Genomic DNA, 19,038 nt, shown 5'->3' on the forward strand with positions numbered 1-19,038 from the left:
AACACCTACTTCGACAGATTCAGTAAACACCCCGAACACACCAAGAAATCTTCTATTTACAGCCAGACATTCAGATAGCACAGAATAAGTTCTGAGGAGAAAGCCTGAGTGTCATAAACAGATAGTTAAGGGTTAATGTCTCTTTTACCTGTAAAGGGTTATGAAGCTCAGTGAACCTGGATGACACCTGACCAGAGGACCAATGGGGGGACAAGATATTTTCAAATCTTGGTGGAGGGAAGTCTTTGTTTGTGCTGTTTTTTTTGTTCTTTTGTTCTCTCTTGGGGCTAAGAGGGGCCAGACGTGTAACCAGGTTTCTCCAATCTTTCTGAAACGGTCTCTCATGTTCAAAATAGTAAGTACTAGCTAGAAGGCGGATTAGTCTTTTGCTTGTTTTCTTTATTTGCAAATGTGTATTTTGCTGGAAGGATATTTTACCTCTGTTTGCTGTAACTTGTAACTTAGGCTAGGGGGGAGGGAGTACCTCTAGTCTATGTATAGCTGAAGACCCTGTAAACATTTTCCATCCTGGTTTTACAGAGATAGTTTTTATTTTTTCTTTCTTTAATTAAAAGCTTTCATTTTTAAGAACCTGATTGATTTTTTTCCTTGTGTAAGACCCAAGGGGATTGGGTCTGAACTCACCAGGGAGTGGTGGGGGGAAAGAAGTGGGGGGAAGGTTAATTCCTCTCTATTTTAAGATTCAAGGAGTTTGGATCACAATGATCTCTCAGGGTAATCCAGAGAGGGGGAAGTCTATGTGGGGGAAAGAAGGGGGAATGGTTTATTTCTCTTTGTTTTAAGACCCAAGGGGTTTGGGTCTTGGGTCCCCCAGGGAAGGTTTTGGGGTACAGGAAGTGTACCAAAACACTATATTTTTGGTTGGTGGCAGCGCTATCAAATCTAAGCTAGGAATTAAGCTTAGAAAGGTACATGCTGGTCCCCACTTTTTGGACGCTAAAGTTCAAAGTGGGAGTAATACCTTGACACTGAGGTACACACTTTAACACACCTGAATCTGCCTTCACTAAACAAGGACACTCACCAGAGAAGTAGATCACCTCATGGAACAGGCCACTCAAATACCCTGAGAGAACCTGGTTCAATATGGAAAAAAACATTTGACCACACCCACTGTCACCTACCAGCCCACACTGGAACCCATATGGGATATCTTTAAATAGTTACAACCCATACTTGATGGGAACATCATCCTGAATGAAATCTTTCCTGAATCCTCACTTTTGGCCTCGAAACAAACACCTCAATCTCACCAAGTTCATCAACAGAAGCAAGCTCCCCACAGACCTGGACACCAATTTAAAGTGGCACCAGATCCTGCCAAAACAGATGAAAGTTTGCAGATATATCGTCACTGGTAGGTGATCAATACCCATCACAACACATCTTTCAAGATCCATGGGTCCCACACATGTCTATGTGTGGAACCACACATGCAATGCACTAAATGCCCCAATAACATCTATGTAGGTGAAATGAGACAATCACCATGATCTCAAAGAACTCACTCAGAAGAATCATAAAAGATGAGAACACCATATCACCCATGGGCAAACACTTGTCACGAAACAATCACTCCATATTTGACCTCTCAGTCCTCATCCTCAGGGGAAACCTGCACAACACCTGCAAAAGACAAACCTGGGAGTTTAAATTCATAACTTTACTAAACTCTACAAATCATGGACTCAGTAAAGACATTGGACTTATGGCTTATTACAACAATCTGTAACCCACTAACCCCCTTTCATCCTATGACTACAGAGGTGCAAACGACGCATGTTACCTTGAATGCTCTCTTTCAACATGTGTTAACTCCATATGGTAAACAATCTGTTCCACATTGTTTTTAGCTGAGACACTCTGAGTACCTTTTGGACCTCTGTGTAAGCTCCAAATCTTGTCTTTTTTACCAACAGAAGTTGGTCCCATAAAAGTTATTACCTTGGCCACCTGACCTCAGAGAGAGAGAGATGGCATTCTCCATCAGTCTGTTAAATAGTGAAATTGTCAAAAGACACTGCTGCTCACTGGTGGAGTTAATTTCTACCAAGCAACTCCACACGTAGGACGAGTTATTGTTAGATTTATTAATAATAATACTTCAAAGAATTTCACTTTTTACCTATAGATACTTGTAAGTAGTGGTTCTATGTAAAAAAAAAAGGGGGAAAAGATCAATGAAGATGATTTCTGGGAGAGTTGGAAATTGTGTTCATCTATAAGATTTGAAATCATTTTGAGACAACCTGTGTTTTTTCCTCCTGGGAGACACTGATACAAGTTCTCATTTACCTGCAATTACAACTGTAGATTCGGTTGAGGTCTTTAGCACGTTATCGATTATGTTGCAGGAGATGGCATTGTCAGATCCTGATTTCAGAAGGATCGAACTTTTGGCACTAGCCTCATCTGTGTTGGAGGTTGAGGTGATTGGACTTCCAGTGAGATTGTGTCCTTTACTGTCTGTCCACAACACTTGCACATCAGAAAACCTCCTCTCAGAAAAACAGGTGACTCTGATCCCATTGTCCTCATAGTTGTCCAGGACAATCAATGGTTCATGGCTGTTACCTATAAAGATAAGAGACACATAATTTGTTATGGGGTCCATGCACTTCCAGTGGTTTGTCTATGTCCTTCTCTGCAGCTATAGTTTGTGAAGAAGTTTTGGAATTACGTGGTCCTGACTAGGCTGCATAGTCACGATTACAACCTAGATTCAATTGTGGGCCTTTTGATATGCACCTCTACCCCTAAATTTGGTTAGGAAAATTGGCCTGGCCTGAAAATGGCAAAGTCCACTCTGAAAGTGAAGCAGGATAGCTCTCCATGGTCTGCACAAAACTGGTCAAACTGTATTTGAAATAAAGGCCATTGAAGACTATCTGGACTTCAAATGATAATCAGTGTCTTACATCTTTCTGGCTCTTTCTAGCTCCAAAATGACTTGTTACTAGAGCTGTGTAGAAAAGAGTTTTCCCATCTTGGGAAATGTTTAGGAGTCTGAACATTTTTTCTCTGCTAGAAATGGGGAAAAATAATATTCAGGGGAGGGAATGAAAATGTTTCATTTTGATCATTTTCAAATGTTTTATTCTGATTTCATGCAATTGTTGTAGCTTTCATTCCCAGGATATTAGAGGACAAGAGGGGTGAGGTAGTATCTTTTATTGGATCCAATTCTACAGGTGAAAGGGACAAGCTTTCAAGTTTACACAGAACTCTTCTTCGTGTCTGGGAAAGGTACTCAGGGTGACTACTTCCGTTGATGAGAGAGACCTGAAAAAGAGCTCTATGTGACTTGAAAGTTTGTCTCTCTCACCAACAGAAGTTATTAATAAAAAGATATTACTTCATCCATCTTGTCTCTTGCTTTGATTGTGACTTTTCTGAGGGTGGAGTAAAATTTTTGTTAGTATAATGAGGCTTTAAATTCTAAACAATAAAGTGATTTTGAATCAGAAAACTAGAATTTTTCATTTTGAATATGTTAAAATGGAACATTTTTTCACAATTTCAAAACTTTTTTCTGTACTTTTTTTTGAATTGGTAAAGTCATTTAAACTGAAGATGGTTCTTGAACAGTTTGAGTTGTGACGAATAAGTACTTTTCAGCAATAACAACAAAGTGTCATCAAAAAATTCCCAGTGAGCTCGACTTATTATTACTGTTCTAACTTTCCATATATGTCAGTGTCCTTGAAAATAAAATACAGGGCTGCATTTGAAGACAATAATGTGTAAATAAACAAAGTTAGTGACTGTAGTATCTAGATACGTGTGTATATGAGAGGGAGAGAAAGAGAGCATGTGTCTTTCTAATTGCTAGTTGAGGATTAGAGAAAATATAAAGGTGCATGCAAGCTATAGCAATCCTTTTTTCAGCTTACGTGATTCCTCCTAGCCAGCTGGGCTCCATCTCATACACTTCTTTCCACTTCTTGGAAAGGAGAGGAGCAAAGGGCTCAGGGATTCAGGAGAAGTATCTCTTACACATACCCTGGATCACCAGCAAGCTGATAACCACTTGGTCTGCAGCACGTTGCCTGAGAGGGCTGTATAGCAGACAAAGAGAATTAAACTACCTACAGTGCAAACTGCACCACATAATGTGATACAGTTAAGGGCTCTACTCATTCTTTGAACTTCAGAGAAAAAGGAGAGGCAGCTGGGGAGTTCATGAAATTCTTAACTTCCACATTAGTCTAACAGAAAAAAAAAGTCCATGAAATTGACAACAAACAATTCCCTTAAATGTAAGTCAGTTGTTTCTCTGTGTTACATTCACAGCATACAAATAGTGAAATTAGATAAAAACACATAAAATACCCTTCCTGGAATGTTGCAGGTTTGCCCTATGTCTTAGAATTCAGGATGATAATACACAAGAACCCAAAAGCACACAGAGAGAAAGCAGGTTGCTCTCTGAAACACAAAGGCCCAACAAATCCCACCTTTCTGCAGACTGCCTGCTGCTAGACCCAGATCACACACTTTCCTACAGAGCCTACTGCCCGCAAGCAGGGCCAGTAAAACCTCCCTGAAACTCAAAGTGATAGCTTGCAAAAGCAGCAAAGAGTCCTGTGGCACCTTATAGACTAACAGACGTATCAGATCATGAGCTTTCACGGGTGAATACCCACTTCATCGGATGCATGTGGTGGAAATTTACATGCATCCGACGAAGTGGGTATTCACCCACGAGAGCTCATGCTCCAATACGTCTGTTAGTCTATAAGGTGCTACAGGACTCTTTGCTGCTTTTACAGATCCAGACTAACACGGCTACCCCTCTGATAAAGTGATAACTTACAATTTTAACTGATTTTCAATGCCTCCACCATTGAACATTAAAGACTAGTTATGCCCCTAACAGTATGGAAATGAACAGTTATGGGAAGGGAGATAAAAATTCAGATATGCTCACAGTTTCTGAAATTAATATGTGAGTGCAAACTATCACTGTGCATAACAAAAATAAATACAATGATTTACCTGCAGTGAAATGGAGGGCCAGCGCTAGCACCAGCATCTGAATGGCTGCTGTCCAGGGAACTGAGAAAACCATTGCTATGAAACAGAAAAGCACATTCTGAAGACCCAGATATAAATACAACAGAAATAAGCTGGAAGTTCAATAATCAGGAACACAAACCCCACGGCGTCTGGAAATGGGAAGCACAAGAGGGCTCTGAGTTCAGAGACCTCAAATGTAAAATAGCTCAGTGTACATAAAAAGGAGGATTGTCACAGGCTGACACTGAATCTATTTTTAGCATGGCAGCGCAAGCCCCATTCTGACAACCTGGGTTTGGAGACTCACTGCCAGGGCTATGTAGATACATGGGAAAGAGGCCAATGCCCCTGTGACTAGTTAGCTGTCCCTAGCTGGAGTTAAGGGAGAGCACCTGAACTTTATGTAGGGAAGAGTCCTGGTCAGCTGCAGAAGAGAACCTGCAGAGGGTGGTTGGCTGTGTGGGCCCTGTCTGAGCAAGAGGCAGGGAGCTGCTTGGTGCAGGGAAGTTCAGGCAGGGAGATGTGGGGAGCTGCTGCCTAGAAATGTAGGCCACCTGAGCTCAAGGGGATAGACCCAGTGGCCAGGGCTGAGAAACAGAGACCTCAGGAAGCACAGGCTGTTCCCAGTAGGAGACTCAGGCAGAAAAGACTTTACTTTGGTTTTGACTTTGCTTTGGGTTTATTTTGTATTAAATACATCAGTCCCCAAGAAAGGGGGGTTGTTCTCTGTGGATGATCCCTGAGGCCCTGAAAGAAGGAGGAACTGAGGCTGGGTGCCTATGGGGCACCTTCCTGCCATGAGGGGGTGTTCCAAGATGGCAGCCCTATGACAAGGATTAATAAAATTATTTAAATGCCTGTCACAACAATAGTGCAATTGTGCCTAAGGCATAGTTTCATTCAGTACAACCCTCAAGGCTATCCATGAACTGTGTCCTCCACTGGCCCAACTCCACGGTTATGATCAGTGAGCCTGTGCAGCTGGGAGCAGAACTTCACCTGTTAGCTTAAAATCACTAGATAAATTCATAACAAATTATTTAGATTGCAAGCTTATTGACAGGTTTCAGAGTAGCAGCCATGTTAGTCTGTATCTGCAAAAACAACAGGAGTACTTGTGGCACCTTACAGACTAGCAAATTTATTTGATCATAAGCTTTCGTGAGCTACAGCCCCACTTCATCGGATGCATGTAGCTCACTGAGTGTTCACTGGAGGCTTCTGACCTGATCTTTAAAGGTCTCTGTTTCTGATTAATGTAAAACCTATGTGCAAAGCAGTATTGTAAATAGATGGCACCAAAGATTAAGTATTTCAGACTTTGCTATAGGTTTTAAGATTAAGAATTAGCATGAGGCCTACCTGAGGCCTGGTTGTTAATGAGGGCTAGCCTATGTGTTTGACCAGAGGTGATGGAATTTAATAATATATGCTTGGCACATGTTAAATAAACTGCCAAGGAACAAGTACACCGCAAGATTGCACAAAATAGTAGATTTGTAGGTCCTTTTGCAATAAGGTAATTATGAATTTAACCACATTGACATATCAAAACTACTGGGACACTGATTGACACAAGTGAGACATTAACTGGTGGAAACTTCACTATGGTTAGCTGGAATACCACAAATGGTTAGTCAGAATACCACTTATGTGCAAGAATCAAACCCCTATCTGATATGAGCTCAAACGTGTGGATGAATAAAACTTGGTTATCCAGCCTGTTGTTGGGACACCAGGGATGACTGAATGGCGAAAGCCTGAGTATAAACATACCCTCTTTGGTGATTTCCACTTCCTTTTTCATCTATTTCTGAGGTTTAACAGTCTCAACAATGTTCTAAGTGTGTCAGCATTGGGAATTGTTTTATCCTGTACCAGCCATGAGGTTGTACCTATGCAGGACCCAGGCAGTTATTTTCTTATACTTATCTTGCTAGATTTCCATTTTTCTATTGTTTCAGTTATACTTGCCTTTATTAAATCAAACTGATAAGGCATCTATGTGTGTCCCACCAATTTCATCTTTTTAATTAATTTTAAGTAACCACCTGGATAAAGAACCTGTTATTAGTAACAAGTGCGTTTGGAAACCCAAATTAACCAAGGCTTCAAACTCTTTTTATTTTATGTTTGTACAACACCCGGCACAGTGGGGTCCCAATCCTGAATGGAGACACTGGGTGAAACTGAATGCAAATGGTAAATAATAACAACAACAATAAACTCCCCTGATGCACAATGGAAAAAGAAAATCTAGGAATTAATGAAAGCAATAGGGAGAATGATTTTAATTCCTTTAACGATAACATGCATTTACCTCTTGATGGATTAAAGAATAATTCTATCTGGCAAATGATTAAATCCTGACTCAATTTCCCAGTGAAGCTGATGGGAGGTCTGAATAAAGAGCCCTTCATTTGGCCATAGATATGTTATAGGTAAAAACTTTTGCATGTGACTTTCACAGAAACACACTTACTCTCTGATTCTCTTCTCACTTATAGACGTCTCATACCTTTGTTATTCCCTTCATTACACTGAAGCTACTGATAGTTTACTTTGGTGTAAATGGAATCAGAATCAGGCTGTTACACCATAAATAAAAGGGCCAGGATGCCACTAATGCTGAATTTCTGGAGTGGCTCAGCACATTTAACTGGTACTAGGTTTCCAAAAGTGCTCAGCTCACAGTTAGGCACCCAGATAAAGGCCAGATGTTCAAAAAGGTTCAGATCAACTCCCACTGTGACATGCATGGCCAGATTTTCAGAAGAGCATCACATTAAAGATGATTCAAAAATGGAATTTTTGTCTCATGGGAAAATCTGAGATTTGGATATTTGTTTTTCACCCTAAATTGGAACAAAAAGAGAAAATATCTAAACTTTAAAAAGAATAAAAAGTTCTGAATTTTTTTGATTTTATAACATCGAAATGTTTCATGTTGAGTCAGTTCGAGTGTCTAGTGTTGTAGTTCAGATACCTCATGCCCCAGTCTCCTTTATGGACCACATCTCCCATGATCCATCAGGGTCTTGGGACTCTCCATGTACATATCAGCAGCTCAGGGGATCCATTAGTGTCAACCCAACCCCCCCAAAATGATTCATTTCAATTTTTCTCCATGGAAAATTAAAAATAAATAGACAACACTGATATTTTTCTATAGATAATTTAAATTTCACAGAAAACATTTTCTACTGAAAAAAACATTTCAATGGAAAATTTCCAACCAGCTCTCTTTAGCAGATAGGGTGCTGAGTCCCTTTAAAATCTAGTCGCTTACGTTGTGGCTTAAATTAAAGCTGATTTCATTTGAAAATATTGGCCTGCTTGAAAAGTGCTTGGAAAGCTGGCTCTCAGCTCCTTTAGGAATGGGGTCCCTGGATCTATACACTGCATGCTAGAGAGATCTTTAACAACATTCACAGCAATTTCCATCAGAGCAGATTTTAAAACACAGTGGCGCACCACAACAAATCACAGATGTTTATCACTAAATTCAATTTTACATGGAAATGATTGGGTTTTTCTTAATCTTAGATCAGGAAAGGAAATTTAGAAGGGCTGATTCCATGGGCTACTCTTAGAGTTGGGCAGAAAGTGGAATTTTTCTCCTGCAGAAAATTTTGCCGAGAAGCCAGAGAACTTGGGATCCAAGGCACCAACTCCTTGGCACCCTGTGTGCCTAGAAGACAGGCAGGCTGCTGATGGACGAGGAAGGCGGGTGAGCTGGCTGGGAAATAGACAGGTTTCAATCTCCATCATAATCAACATGTTCCACGGGAACATGAAATGAAATGGCATTTTCTGGCAGAAGAATGATCCATTCTGAAAATATCTAACCAGCTCTAGTTAGTATTGAGGTAGTTGTAGGGATAAGAAATCCTAGCACAAAACCACTGTCTAGGAGCCTTATCTTCTCAAATGCCTTACGATGGTGGTTCACAGACTGGGAAGAGCATTTCCAGCTGCTTCTGTCCCCACAGTGATGGATCTGCCACTCTCCAGTGATGCTGCCTGCTAGTTCTAGCCCAGTCCAGAGCTTTCTTAAGGTTTCCAGAGGCTGCTGTTGACCTGCTAAAGGAGGAAAAAGCAATGGCTTTTCTGCATGCAGCACAGTTGCCTTATGTCTTTATCAGGTGAAGTATTGCCAGCTCCAAGAGTTCAAAAATCAAGGGACTGGATTAAAAATTATGAAATTTTAAAAATAATAATAATACATTTGGGGTTCTTTTTATTCACCTTATGTTTTTTGAGTTTTAAATCACACACAGTTAACATTTTCAAGCTTTTCACTGCAACCATGAGGGCTAAAAGCTTACTTTTTTTAGGAAAGCTGAGATCCTCACATAATCACAGGACTCCAGGAGCTGGAGATTTAAGAAAAACCACCAAAATTACAGGACTTGTGATAAAAATCACAAGAACTGGTAATACTGCCAGAGGTCTCTGGTGAAAATTCTGTTGTGATCAAATTCACTGATTACACCTGCATTGGAGGGACAGCAGCAAACACACAAAAGGAGCAGAACAGACAATTGACCTGGTAAGATTCAAGCATCGGGGAATGCAAGCACTTGGAAGGAGAGCTGTTAGAAATTAAAGTAAGAAAACAATATGTTTAGAGTAGCTGGATTTTTCAGTGGGGACTGGGGGAGCAAGGCATCCAAATCCCACTTAAATTCAATTAGAGTAGGGTCCCAAATTACTTGGGCTGCTTTGCAAATTCCAGGCTTTGTGTCCTAAAGATACTCCTTCCTGTACCCAAGCCAGAAGAAAGTCATGGGATCAGGATTCAAAAACGGCACAAAGTGTCTCTAAAAGGGCCTCTTGGTTAAGAACCAGTCCACAGTACAAACACATCTGAGAAAAGCTGGCTTAAGAATCACATGTGTTCCTTCCCTGTGGGGAGAGTGAAGGTATTATACCAGAGATTCTCAAACTTCATCACACCGTGATCCTCTTCTGACAACAAAAATTACCACTAAACCCCAGGAGGGGAGACCGAAGCCTGAGCCCACCCAAGCCTCGCAGTCCAGGATGGGGAGGCCAAAGCCAAAGCCTCACTGCCCATGTGTGTGTGGTGGGGGTGGGGGTGAAGGGGCTAAAACAGAAGACCAAGGGCTGCAGCCCCAGTCAGGAGGCCTGTAACCTAAGCCCCATCTCCCAGGGTTTAAGCCCTCAGGCTTCAGCCCCAGCAGTGGGGTTCATGCTTAAGCTTCAGCCCTGGGCTTCAGCAAATCTAGGCAAGCCCTGGTGACTGCACACGAATGTGGTCACAACCACTTTGGGGTCCCAATCCACAGTTTGAGAACCGCTGTATTACGCTGATCTCCAGTGATCTTTCTGGGCTGGCATGCAAACACTGATACTTGGCACAGGGCAGAACCAGTTAGGTGGATAAAGAAAGACAAAGAAACTAGAAGACCGACTCTCTCGACTAGAAGAAAAGCTGGAAGATTTTCCCAGGAGAGAGACTGAATGGAAATACCAAAATTAACCCCCACTCCGGAACAGAGCAATGCAGTCCCAGGATCTATCAGCACGGAGCTGGCCTGGCTCTGAGCAGCACCCCAAATATTACCAAACACAGCTGAATTTTAAGTAAGCAGAATGTACTACCTGGAGATCTGGGTCCAGTAACTGAATACCTGGTGGCGCTGGTTATGGCTGCCTGCTGCCTTTGAACCCTGGGACTAATTACTGTCAGTGAAGCCAGAGATGGCTTTTCCCAAGTTATCTATTAACTGAGGAGTGAAAATCGAAAGCAGCTTTCTCAGTGTGGGGGAAAGGGAGCGGGTGGGGCTGTGGGTTTATTGCTCTCTATGGGACAACTACTCTATCCCTCTGCTAAACTAAAGTAAACAGCCCTTAGGTTCCTTTGTAAATACCAGCCTAAACCCCATGCACTGCTTTTAAAATGCGTCTGAGTGGGATTAGAAGGTCTCCCTCATAGGGACAGGATTAGGACTACAGGAATTCTGAGCTGTCCCCTGGAAACACACGTGCAGAACTCAGTGTAGCCATGCACAGAAGTTCACCACAGACACTCTCAGGTTTGTTTTAATGAAAGTTTTATTCCTTTCTCATTCACTGGTTTGTTGTTTAATGAATCCCAAGAATTCCATTGTATCAGAAGTGCTGAATGAGAAAGAGATTGAGGTCATTTTGAGGTTAACTCCTTTGTTTGAAACTGAAAGCAGAGAAAAATGGGAGCGGGCGGAGCATCAAATAGAAAAAGAAACAAACACTTTTTTATGTATTGTATGAGCACAATAATTGACTAGTTTAAGAAGGGAAGAAAGCCAAACCTGGATGTGTTGCAACCTGCATCCAGTTTGTGAGTGCCAGACAGTGTTCCAGAACACAAGAAAAAATTCTGACAGAGATTTGAATTGTAATTAGCTGCCACAGAGGAGAAAAATAATAAAGTGAAATCATCAATTTTTTGCATGTTTTCAGGGAGGAAGCATTGGATATTTGTAACACATTTAAATTTGAAGTAAGTGAAAGCATGAAGTTAAGTAAAATTCTGACTAAATCTGAGGAACATTGCATGCCAAAAAGGAATGAGAGCTTTGAGAGAGACATTTGTTTTACATGCATGAACAACATTTATGCCACCATAGAACAATATGTCACATGACTAAGGCAAATCAGTAAAAGCTGTAAGTTTGGTGAGCTGACAGAGTGTCTGATCAGAGATAGAATCATTTGTGGCATTAAAGGCAATGTGCTAAGCAGGGCCGCTGCAACCACTAGGTGAACTAGGTAGTCACCTAGGGCGCCAAGTGGTTGGGGGATCCCAGGTCCGTCTTTAGGCATAGGCAGCTGGATAGGGCACCTGAAAATTTGGGGCACTACTGGGTCATAGTGTCCACCTTACCAGTTTTCCTATCCCTGTTCTGACCCTTCCTGTAGGCTCCCAGTCTTCCTGGGAAGGGGATCTAGTTAAAAAAGAAAAAGCCTCCAGCCTGCCAGACCTATTAGCACAACACTGAAACTGTTAAAGAGCCATTCAAGGGGTAATGAACCCATTTAACAGGCCTTTGCCAACCCCCAGGTATATACTATCCAGTTTCTGAATGTACTGACAAAAAACAGTTGTACATTACTGTAATATTTACTCAGAACATGTTAGTTGACAGGACCTTAGTTTAAAATTTCCTTTAAAAATATTTCATTAGTGAGTTGGTGAAGATTATAAAATCAGATCTCTAAAAAATCCTTACACAGATTTTTAGATGCACAATCATCTTTAGCCTTAAATGCTTGAATCTTCAGACATATGGTTTTTTCAATAATTCTTCAAAAGACCCCCCTTATCTAAAATACACATTTTAATTACTATAGTAAAAAAACTTACTTCCAAAGTCTTCCTGTCCTTTCTGTCCATGCATTTCTTCCTTCACCCCCTCTTCCCTTGCCCACTGAAGAGAGCCCTTAAAGGGACAACAGCCCTTTGCTCCCAGATAGCTGGACAAAGAGTTTCCGTTTCTTTACTTCTGACTATCTGATGAACTAGCTTTAAGAGAACCCTCCAGCAAAATCAATACTTTAGTAAGATATAAAATCCTTTGTTATGCCTAAAATTTTTGGAAACATATTTTTTAAAGTTGGTGAAATTTCATAAACATGTGTATTGTCATGGAGATCACAAACAGTAAATTAATGTTCCCTTTTTCTAAAAGCAATGAACATTGTTATGAACACACTAAACCTCTGTGACTGATTAAAATGTCTGTTTCAGTGAGTTAAATATGTAGTAATCTAGAATGATTACTTTATGAAGGCTTAAAGAGTACATTTAAAATATAAAATCAGCTTAGAAATACTGATGAAGAAAATGTAAAACAGAGAAGAGCTGCATCATGTATTCCACAATATATAATATTGTAGTCATCAAGACAGGTTACTCACCTTTCCTACAAAGTTTTTGCAAATAAATGTCTGACAAACTTCAGAGCATATCAAAAAACCTGTGACTGATATTTTTTATTCCCAATTTTAGTGCTTTCAATTAGGTACCTTCTACATGTCTATTCTGTGTGAGGGAAAGGGTACAGGGGTCTCTGTGGGGAACTGTGAGTCTCCATCAGTGTGAGGCGGGCCAAGCATCTTGCTATTCTTTCTGCCTTGTCCCTCCGCCCCCACTGGGCTGCAAGCTCAGGCTGCCATGGGGCATAGGGGCACCAGTTTAACAATACTGCATAGGGCCCCATAAATCCTAAGGATGGCCCTGGGGGCACCAAAAAGTGGTGCCCTGGCTCGGCAGGGAGGACTTGCCTTATGGAGGCACTGGAGAGCCAGAGCGTTGGCTTGTTGGGGCGGTGAGCCCCAGGCATGGAGGACCCAGCATGGTGCAGGGGGGCAGGAGCCCAAAGGCGGCGATGCCGCTAACAGGGAGCAGCCACGCCCCCACGCCCCTCCTGCCCAGGCTGCGGCCTGGTGCACCCCCGGGGACTCCTGCAGGCTGCAGCAGATGCATGTGAGTAGAGGCCCCCCGTGTACCCCCCAGTTTTTCCCTCGCCATGCTTGGGCTCTGCAGCTCCCAGGCATGTGAGCCATCACTGCCGGGGCATGGGGCCCTGAACCTGCTCCAGGAGGGCAGCGGTGGCGGGGACTCACACTCCCAGGAGTTGCAGAACCCGAGCGCAGCGAGAGGGAGCCTTGGGGTGCACAGGGGCCACCGCCCGCATGCATCTGCTGCAGAAGACCCCAGGAGGTGGGGAGCCGGGCTGCAGCCTGGGCAGGAGGAGTCGGGGGGGGCGTGGCTGCTCCCTGTGCCACGTCACCACCCCCCGCAAGTGGAACAATTTGGCTCTCCAGTGCCTCCGGAAGGTGGCTTCTCCCTGCCAAGCTGCTGCAGAGACCCAAGCCCGGCAAAGCCAGTGAGTGGACTTGGGGCGGGGGCTGCTGGGGTGGGATGGGGAGGGGAGGGCTTGCGGGGGGGGGCTGTGCACCCTCCAGAGGAGTTCAGGGGGCGGGGAGGGGGGAACCTGGTTTTGGGCATGCCTGGCTCCTGAGTAGGCTGGCCCCTGCGGTCTATAAAGGCTCATTGGGATTTGCCCCTCAATGAACTGATGTGTGGAGGGAGTGGGAGGGCACGCAAGGTGGAAGTTTCACCTAAGGCACAAAATATCCTTGCACCGGCCCTGGTGCTAAGAGAGAGAGATTGCTCTGTGAAGGAGATTTCACTTTAGAAAAAGATCTCCAGATATGCAGGGCAGCAGAAACTGTGCCAGCACAAGCCAAAGAGCTGAATTCACTAGAAGGGTTTATCCACATAATAAGTACAAAACATGGCCAGAAAAGGTCAAATCAAAAAGTGGAAAGTGAAAGACAGGGTACAGATGATTATATGGAAGGTGTGGAGAACAACAGGGCCCAAACGAGTGTTTTGCATTGGGGACACTGTGTCATAAATGTTGGGAAAATAATGTCCCAAATGCAGAAAAGTCAAGTCTCTGCAGTTGAAGACAACCTGACTGAGGAGTTTTACATAGACCTGCTGGGATCAAGCAAACTGGATGGGAGGGACTGGATACTGCCTATGAAAGTGAATGAAACAATTATTCCACTCAGGCTGGATGCAGGAACTCACATTACTATTCTGTTTGAACAAGATTATGAGAGATTGAAAATAAGACCAAAACTGGGACCAACATAAATAAAAGTAACTGCTTATTCTGGAACAAATATACCAGAGAAGGGGAGGTGCATTGCTAACATCAACTATAAAGAGCACATATAGGCTCCCATTTATTGCAGTGCCAAAGGAAGTGACACCAGTTTTAGGCCTGGCTGCCTGTGAAAAATAAGATGGATGCTCTCTCTACAAGATCATACTTGTAAGCAGAATCAGAATGAGCTCTACCCTGACATCTGGTGGTGAATTATGGTGAGTGTGGAAAAGAACTTAGGGGGCTGATCTTATTTGTATAGGCACACCCACTCCGCCTACCATGAGCCCATGGCAGCCCAAAATGGTCACTTTGATAGCTGTGGGATCCCCAATTTCTCAGTTATTGGGGTAGGAGGAATAAAGTGTTGGTACCCTGATTATGTGAATAAAGCATTATGAGACTGTTTTATGACAGAGAGTCTCACCATCAACTAAGTAGCACTCACTAGACAAGTGACATGGGTTCCAAAACCCAGTGAATTAAGAGGCTTGTGCCTGTTTTTCCAGGATGTGGCATACCAATTGCTTCTGCTTTGCTTCCCTATTGTTAAATAGCAGAGCTGATTTTGATTCTATTATGAATCTAGCTAGAAGCTGCTGAGATGAATTCACTTTGGGCAATGGAGCACCAGCACTGGGGCTCCCCTACTACAAGCTGAAGTCACTAAAAGCTAAAATTGCTGAGTTCACTGAGTGCTGTGTTAACTAGTGGGGGAGCATGAAAATATATTGCTAAGTAGCTGGCAGAGCAGTTTTCAGGATGGTTGGAGTGGTGAGCACAGCAGAGTGGACCTCAGCAGTTTGTGAGGACAGGTGGAGTGGTTCATGGGATGGCTGGTGGAGTAGCCTACGGAACAGTGAGTGGAGCAGAGTGGAGCAGTATGCAGAGATGGCTGGAGGAGAAGAGCGGAATGGCTGGTGGAGCAGAACCGTTCGTGGTGAAGGCTGCAGCAGATCTCCAAGGAGAGGCTGGGCAGTTGGCCTTGGCCCACGTAAGGTGCCCCTTAACACCCTGTGTGCCCCCCCAATTCTACCCAGACTGGGGGGGTAAAACTCTGCAGATGAACTTTTGAACTCTGGGGCAGCACTGACCAGGGTTGTTGGACTTCGGGGTGATTTGGACTTAAGACCCTGAGGGGAAAAGAACATTGCCAAATGTACTTGGAGGTGAGTCTTTTGCTCATGGTTTGTGTTATGAATCCTGTTTGTGGTGTTTCCCCAATGTAATGCTGCATTGTTTCCTTTCTTTATTAAAAGGATTTTGCTACACTCAGACCCTGTGTTTGCGAGAGAGGAAGTATTGCCTCCGAGAGGTGCCTGGGGGGGGGGTAGTATGTAATTGTCCCAGGTCACTGGGTGGGGGCTCGAGCCAGTTTTGCATTGTGTTATTGAAACGGAACCCCTGGATACAGAACCTGATCCTTGTTGCTGCCCACTCAGAGGGGCAGAAGGGTTACATACTGAACCTGGCTATGAAGCACTCATTCAGAAATACCATGATCTGTTTTAAGGGTCAGGTTGCTTGAAGGCTGAACATACAATACAGAGAAACAAGCAGGTCTCTCCCATTATCCATCCTTGTAGAGAGGTGCCATTTACACTGCATGATAAACTCAAGGTTGAGTTCACGACAGGAATGCCAGTAATACAAAAAACTGAGGAGCCAATGGAAAGGCTGAGTTCACCAGTCATTCTAGAGATAGATAATGTCCAGCTACACTTATGCTTAGACCAGGAGTGGGCAAACTATGGCCCGTGGCCAGATCTGGCCTCTCAGGCAACGCGCTGGCACCATGTCCCTGGGGCTCCAGGGTGGGTGGGGAGCAGAGGGCTCCATGCACTGCTTTTGCCTCCAGGCATCGCACCCCACAGTTCTCATGGCCGGGAACAGTGAACCACGGCCAATGGGAGCTTTAGGGGAGGTACCTGGAGGTGTAGCAAGGGCAGCGCATGGAGCCCTGTGCCCCCTCCCCTCTCCCAGGGGCCGTGCTAGGACGTTTGCTGGCCGCTTCCTGGAGCAGCATGGTGTGGGGCCAGGGCATGCATGCAGGGAACTTGCCCTGGCCCCAGTGCACACCACTGCCACCCCAGGGACGCTTTAGGCACTGGGCTTGATCCCAAACCCCTCCTGCACCCCACCCCACAACTCTCTGCCTGCACCTTACACCCTCCTGCACCCCAGCTTCTTACCCTGAGCCCCCTGCCGCACTCCACACCCCTTCTGCACCCCAACCCCCTGCCCTGAGGCTCCTGCTGCACCCCACACTCCCATGCACCTCAACCCCCTGCCCTGAGACCCCACCGCATCCCGCACCTCTGTACATCCCACCCCCCTGCCCTGAGGGCCCTGCTGCACATCCCCCCTCCTACACCTCAACCACCTGCCCTGCATACAATTTCCCCACCCAGATGTGACCCTTGGCCCAAAAAGTTTAGACCCTAGAGACCTCAATATAACTATAAAGAAAGAACATTTCAACCTGCCAACCAGAGAAGTGATTATGGCTCTGTCATAACATATTCCCAGATTTGGACCTTAGCGTCCAAAATATGGGTGTTAGCATGAAAACATCCAAGCTTAGTTACCAGCTTGGACCTGGTAAAGCTGCCACCACCCAAAAAATTAGAATGTTTTGGGGCACTCTGGTCCCCCCAAAAACCTTCCCTGGGGACCCCAAGACCCAAATTCCTTGAGTCTCACAACAAAGGGGAATAAACCATTTCCCTTCCCCCTCCTCCTTCCAGATGTTCCCTCCCTGGGTTCCTGGAGAGATACACAGAAGCAAGCTCCGTGAATCTAAACAGAGGAATTCCACCCTCCCTATTTCCAGTCCTGGAAACACAAGTACCGAGAGAGAGAGCCAAGCTCCCCCCCACCCCCCTCCTTCACCCAGAGGGAATGCAAAGTCAGGCTAGTAAATCTAACACACACAGATTTCCCCCTGACTTTTTCCTCCCACCAATTCCCTGGTGAGCTACAGACTCAATTCCCCGTAGTTCCCCACTAAAGAAAAACTCCAACAGGTCTTAAAAAGAAAGCTTTATGTAAAAAGAAAGAAAAATACATAAAAAATGGTCTCTCTGTATTAAGATGACAAATACAGGGTCAATTGCTTAAAAGAAATATGAATAAACAGCCTTATTCAAAAGAACACAATTCAAAACACTCCAGCAACTACACACATGTAAATACAAAAGAAAAAAAACAATAACCCCTATTGTTTTATGATCTTTGTACTCACAACTTGGAAACAGAAGATTAGAAATCAGGAGACAGAAAAATCCTTCCCATAGCCGAGAGGCACAGACACAAGACAAGAACAAAGAACTCAGACACAAACTTCCCTACACCCAGATTTGAAAAAGTCTTGTTTCCTGATTGGTCCTCTGGTCAGGTGTTTCCGGTTACTCCTTTCCAGGTGAAAGAGACATTAACCCTTAGCTATCTGTTTATGACAGGCTCAATTTGCAAATGCACAATATTTCAGTAAATTGGATGCTCCTCAGGATTTTGACAGGTAAAATTAATTGAAGAAAGCTCAAAACTATGCATATATAATACCCTATTTGGAAGATACATATTCTTATGCCTACTCTTCACCATAGCTTCAGCACCAGAAATGTACCACAGAGCCATATGTATGATCTATGAACATATTAATGGTGTTGACACCTCAGAGGATGACATCATCATCTGGAGCACAACTGAAAAAGACCAGAGCTGTAGATTCTGGGAAGTCTGAACTGCAACTATATTACAAACTTGAAACTAAATAGAGAGAAATGTGTTTTAGGGAGTTAAAGAAACTGAGTTTTGTTGGAGATATTATTTCCAGCAAAGGTGTAAAACTTGATGAGAGGACGGTTTCAGCCATATCCAGTCAAAGAAAAGTATCTAATAGTTCCTGGGAATGGTTAATTATCTTGGAAAATTCATACCTAATCTATCTACAGAAGCAGTGGCTTTGAGGCAACTCCTAGAAAATAAAAATGAATGGTACTGGGGTGCAGAACAGGAGGAATCATGGGAAACAATAACTCATACAGAGCCAGTGTTGAATTTCTATGCACCAGGCAGGCCTATTACAATTTTACAGAAACGTGAGGATTATTGTATCAGAGGGGTAGCTGTGTTAGTCTGGATCTGTAAAAGCAGCAAAGAATCCTCTGGCACCTTATAGACTAACAGACGTTTTGGAGCATGAGCTTTCATGGGTGAATACCAGCTTCGTCAGATGCATGTAGTGGAAATTTCCAGGGGAAGGTATATATATACCTGTATATATATATACCTGCCCCTGGAAATT

The 19,038-nt window shown here is 43.6% G+C and overlaps 1 protein-coding gene across 1 annotated transcript in view; it reads right to left on the reverse strand.

The window, feature by feature from the left end:
• The window catches only part of LOC115641800 (butyrophilin subfamily 3 member A3-like), a 29,300-nt gene extending 24,208 nt beyond the window's left edge, over nucleotides 1–5,092 (reverse strand). Inside the window, exons 1-2 of the mRNA XM_030545194.1 lie at nucleotides 5,020–5,092; nucleotides 2,317–2,595 (exon numbers count right to left, since the gene is read on the reverse strand). Coding sequence (XP_030401054.1) covers nucleotides 2,317–2,595; nucleotides 5,020–5,092 — 352 coding nt within the window. The remainder of the gene's footprint in view (nucleotides 1–2,316; nucleotides 2,596–5,019) is intronic.
• Between the last annotated feature and the right edge of the window lie 13,946 nt (nucleotides 5,093–19,038).

Source organism: Gopherus evgoodei, unplaced genomic scaffold (assembly GCF_007399415.2).
Source record: "Gopherus evgoodei ecotype Sinaloan lineage unplaced genomic scaffold, rGopEvg1_v1.p scaffold_35_arrow_ctg1, whole genome shotgun sequence".
Classification (NCBI taxonomy): domain Eukaryota; kingdom Metazoa; phylum Chordata; order Testudines; family Testudinidae; genus Gopherus; species Gopherus evgoodei.